The sequence below is a fragment of the Vicia villosa genome, linkage group LG5 (assembly GCF_029867415.1).
Source record: "Vicia villosa cultivar HV-30 ecotype Madison, WI linkage group LG5, Vvil1.0, whole genome shotgun sequence".
Taxonomy (NCBI): Eukaryota; Viridiplantae; Streptophyta; class Magnoliopsida; order Fabales; family Fabaceae; genus Vicia; species Vicia villosa.
This window is the reverse complement of record NC_081184.1, coordinates 164,591,854-164,597,210: the sequence shown is the minus strand read 5'-3', so window position 1 is coordinate 164,597,210 and position 5,357 is coordinate 164,591,854. Positions and strand designations below refer to the sequence as shown.

The 5,357-nt window shown below is 30.2% G+C and overlaps 1 protein-coding gene across 1 annotated transcript; it reads left to right on the top strand.

The window, feature by feature from the left end:
• Window positions 1–2,767: 2,767 nt before the first annotated feature.
• LOC131608078 (disease resistance response protein 206-like) lies at window positions 2,768–3,594 on the top strand. Its single transcript, XM_058880017.1, has one exon. It carries the CDS (start codon window positions 2,812–2,814, stop codon window positions 3,367–3,369), a length of 558 nt encoding a protein of 185 aa, XP_058736000.1. The 5' UTR covers window positions 2,768–2,811; the 3' UTR covers window positions 3,370–3,594.
• The last annotated feature ends 1,763 nt before the right edge of the window (window positions 3,595–5,357 follow it).

The following is a 5,357-nucleotide window of genomic DNA, read 5'->3' as shown; positions in this document are numbered from 1 at the left end:
CACAACGGTTATCTAATGTAACCGTGATGAATTTTAATTTATGTTCCAAAATGTCGCTACTGAGAATCGAACCTGGGACAATTAGTTCTATCACAACGGTTAGTTTAACTAATCGTTGTGATATCGCGTGTACTTTCTAGACTACAACAACAGTCCCAAGATCGTGATTGTAAGTAACACATTTACGACAACACTCTACATAACAATGCACGGACCCGCGTTATTATACGTATTTTCCAACCGTTGTTAAATGGGTTTTCCATAGTAGTGTATGGAGATATTGTTCACTACGAACCAGAAGTGGGAACGCTTAAAGTCAATTGAAAAAGTAGTGCGAGATAAGTGCATTAAATGCTTTCCCATCATTGAATGTTTCACTGCTTATTTCTTACGCGTGGCTAGAGTGCAATCGAGTTTGTTTATGTTTTCCAAGGGAGAATCTAGTCGTTGATTTTATAACTTCTCACTTCCGTTGATCTGGTCGTTGCTTGCCTTTGCCTATATATAAGGGTTGTTGAGTGCGGATAAACTTTTCGCAATCTGTGAAAGCCAATTTCCATTTGAAATAGTTTTTCCTTTCTTCCTTTTTAGGAGTATTTACCAGAATAGTTGCACCTTCTTACTCAAGCTTCCACTTCTCCTCATTCCTTTTGTTTTTGCCAACTTTGCGTTACTAGGTAAACTCCTCACCTCAAACTTTTACCTTCAACATTTCTTGTACTTTGATCAAAATGAGTGATAATCCTATTAGCTTGATTAGTGATTTCGCAAACGATGTCTCTCCTGTTGCGAGAACGGGAGTATCTTATGGCTCTAGCACTTTTCCCTTTGTCTATGATTGCCTGAGCCCTGAGGTTATATTCCTAACTGATGATTCCGATTCAGAAAGGCTTTTAGTGGGTTCTCAGAATAAAGGAGCTTCCTCTAGGGATTCCTCTTTAGGTCATCTTATCTGATGATGACGTTGAAGAGGATTATACAGATGCTTCCATGCCCCTTCTTATCATGCAGTAAGAGCTTCGACTTCTCCCGCTTTATCAGGCTCGAAAATGCATACCGCTAGACTGAGGAGAGAACATGTCAGAGATTTCATTCAGATATATCGGAGAATTTACAACTAAGACCCCATCAATACTGACATCAAAGCCCTTGTTTCTCGACTCAAACTTGCCTTAACATTTTAAAGTTGATGAGCTAATCCTGAAAAGAGTGACAAGAAAATCAAATAAATGGAAGGTATTTGATGAATTAATAAACAGACGGTGTTCGACCAATTAACAAAATATATAAAAACTAGTTTGAGGGCATGAGTCATTGATGCTTTCTTATTGAAGGATGTTATAAAATTCTTTTACATAGTTATAGTTAATCCAAGTTCATTAAACTCGTAAATAATTGTAACGTAGAGAGGATCAAATACAAATTTGGGATGATGCATTTTTAGTATTAATTTGAACAAAATGTTAACATTTTCATTATTTTGAAAAAATATACTATAAACAATAGTTTATTCCAAGATATTATTATCTGTTTATTAATATATTAATAAATAGATATTTTAAGAAATAAAAATATAAAATATTTTCGTAATATAAACGGGACCTAAGATTTTTAATTATGCTGCTTCATGTACTAGTTTTCCTTTACCGCAGATGTGAACCTTATGTTTTTTATCCACGCATAAAATACTATAATAAGATGTAAAGACTATGAAAACAATTTTAAAATTTGACTTCCACTGAGCGCTTTAGCTCCCTTTGTTGGACCAAAAATAAAGGTGCTTTTTTTCTTTAAATAAGTCAATATATAGACAACTTTACCACAATATAATAACACTACAATTGATACGAATTACTATTAATTAAATATTAATATTACAATATAATTTATATATTTCTTTATGTATAGCAGAAATGTTACTTTCTTAAAACAATTTTTAAATTTTTTTGGAATCAAAATAAATTTATATTTCCAAAACTTTGAATTTTTAATTTTTAAATTAACAAAATTTGTTTAATAATTTAATTTTATAAAAAAATTTATATTATTTTTTATTTACGAGTTTTGAAAATTAAAAAATTAAAATGGGTTTTAGGTGTTTTGATTTTTAATTCTAGAAATTAGAAAAATTAAAAAAACAATACATTTTTTAGACAAATTTATAATATTGTATTAACATAAATTTAAAAAAATAAAATTACCAAATATATATTTTCTTCTTTTTTTTTTAATTTTTCTTTAAAACTATTTTTTAAAATTTATATATATATATATATATATATATATATATATATATATATATATATATAAATAGTTTTTAAAAATTAAAAATCAAAACCCATTCAAACAAATCTCAATATATTTTTTTTGATGGATTTAAGTGGGACAATTTTTTCATAATTATTTTGAAAAACTTATGATTTATATTTATTTTGTTTACATTGTATTGATATTATTTAATTTAATAAAGAACTCCAATTTAATTTAAGTATGATGAAGTGCTGGACTACTACTTAGGGAAAAAAGACTACATCTCACATTGGATGGGACCTAATTAACCCACTCCTATATACATGCACATGCTAAGGATCTTACATAATGACTTATGTTTCTACAAAATAAGAAAAACATAATAGTCCTATAGACTTTCTTGCATCCAAAAAAAAGTTTAATATTACAAATGTTTTCAAGAAATAAAATAAAATAATTTTTCTAGCCCTTATAAAAGGACACTAGAATAGAACCAAATTCTAAGCCAATAACTTCTTGTACTCTCTCTTTCCTTCCAAGTTCCAATAGCTAAGAAACATAATGGCTTCCAAACTTCCATTACTATTAGTTTTTGTGATGTTATTTGCTCTAACTTCAGCAAATCCAAGCAAGTTCAGAAAACCATACACACCATGCAAAAACCTAGTCCTTTATTTTCATGACATACTCTACAATGGAAATAATGCAGCAAATGCAACATCAGCAATAGTAGCAGCTCCACAAGGTGCTAACTTAACAAAACTAGCACCTCAATTCAACTTTGGTAACATAGTTGTTTTTGATGACCCTATCACTTTTGATAACAACCTTCATTCAACACCAATTGGAAGAGCACAAGGGTTTTACATTTATGATACCAAAAACACATACACTTCTTGGCTTAGTTTCACATTTGCTCTTAATAGCACCTATCATGAAGGAACCATTACTTTTGCTGGAGCTGATCCAATTCTGAAGAAAACTAGAGATATTTCAGTGACTGGTGGGACTGGAGATTTCTTTATGCATAGGGGAATTGCTACTATTATGACTGATGCTTTTGAAGGTGAGGTTTATTTTCGACTTCGTGTTGATATTAAGTTCTTTGAGTGTTGGTAATTATAAAATTTAAGTGATTATTGCTAAAAAATAGAAGCAAATAAATTTGAAGTTAAGTTGTTGTATCTTTTCAGTTTAACTTAAATGTAAGTCGTTTTATGTGTGTTTTTTTTACACACGATTTATGGGTGTGTTTTTTTTTTTTTGAACAATTTTATGTGTGTTTTTTATTAGTCCATAAAGTGTGTGTGACTTTTGTACTTCTTTAATTATGATCAATAAATACAAATTCTATCAACTACTCTCTCCATTTCATATTTATCGATGCAAACGAGTTTGAGTTTAAGTCTAGGTGCAGTCTATAGTCTATACTCTACACTCAAATTTTTGAACACGCCCTCAAAGTCGGTCTGCTCATACCTATTAAATTTCTACAACGAAGATATCATATACTTTTATTAATCTAAGGCTATGTTTGGATACAATAAAAAGAACGGAGCGGAATGGAGCGGAGCGAGATGGAATAGAGCGAAACGGAGTGAAATGGAATAAATACGTCATTCCATTGTTTGGATATTTCATGATGGAATAGAGTAATTTTTTCATTCCGCCCAAATCAGAGGATACAAAAAATAATGAAAAGTGATGGAATGTGATGGAATGCATTCCATCCGATATCACTCTATTCCATCCGTTTTTAACCAATCCAAACGATGGAACATAAACTTATTCCATTCCATTCCGCTCCATTCCATCTTATTCCATCAATCCAAACATACCCTAAGTGACATAGTAAGGCCAAAATAACCTTTTTTTTCAAACAAGTGGTTAGGGAAGTATTACAAGCAATAAATTTGATTCAATTTCAATACAAGTGGGGGCGTGTTACACAATCCACATTTTCAAACAGAAAGAAACCCAATACGATTTGCAGCACTAGACGAAACACATTCTCATTTTCAGTTATACGCTCTTGATGTTTATACCCCCATCATACAAATGTGTTTCAAGGAGAGAGAATTACTTGGCGCATGTGAAACAAAACATCAATTCTTGGTATCAATTCTTGAAAAACCATATGAATTATGAAATCACACTAATAAGACTTTGTTTGAGAGTTTGAAGAAAAATGGAGAAGAGATTTTTAAAAATAAAAAGGATTAACTAAAAATCACATATTGAACAATACATAACTTGAACATGTGCTTAAAATGGTAGATAATATTCGTCTTACAAACCTGTTTTAATTCGAAGAGAACTCAAAATCTCAAAGCTAATTAAGTATTTAGTCAATGCATAAAATATTACAATGGCTCTAATTCAATCAGGTATGGCAAGTGAGATATCTAATTTTCTATCCTTTCCTATTCCTTATTTTTATTTTATTTCTTTCACTCTATACTATACATTAGTTTTCAAATAAAAATTTGGGGAACTGCAATAGAACTCAAAGGTGTGTGGTTCTCGTGACTCTGCATGTCGTGAAACATGGACCTAGATTATTTGTAGTCTATATTCTGGACATCAGATACAATAGGAAATTAACAAAAAAAAAAAAAAAAAATCATAATACTTTTTTATCATATCACCGTGGGACTTGGATCCTCTTCTTCAATTTATTTTCTCCAACTATTTCCTTCACACTTATCTCTCTCTCTCTATATATATATCTCTCTCTAATATTTTCTCTCTCTTCTTTTTATCATTTTTCTTAATATCATTAATTTAATTACACTTGCTTTTAGTGAAGGAGAAAAAAAGAGGGAAGGAGAGAATCCATGTATCATCGTGTATGAAATTCACACTAACTGAATGTCACATTAAAAGATTTTATCCACATATCTCATGAATCGAAGTTGATGAGTGAAAATTGAAAAATAAAGAAAACCCAAAGAAAAATTAATTTAATTATCAAAATAATGAACACCTTTAAGGCGATGGATTTTATTTCCTCTAAATTTTTTTATTTTGTAACATGTCTACCTCTTTGGTATATTCTATCTAGACGAATCCATTTTGTAACAAAAATTTTATCATGATAGTTTGCA

Bases quoted from the DNA above. Each gene is read 5' to 3' on its own strand.
- LOC131608078 (XM_058880017.1), top strand. From the start codon at position 2,812: ATGGCTTCCAAACTTCCATTACTATTAGTTTTTGTGATGTTATTTGCT.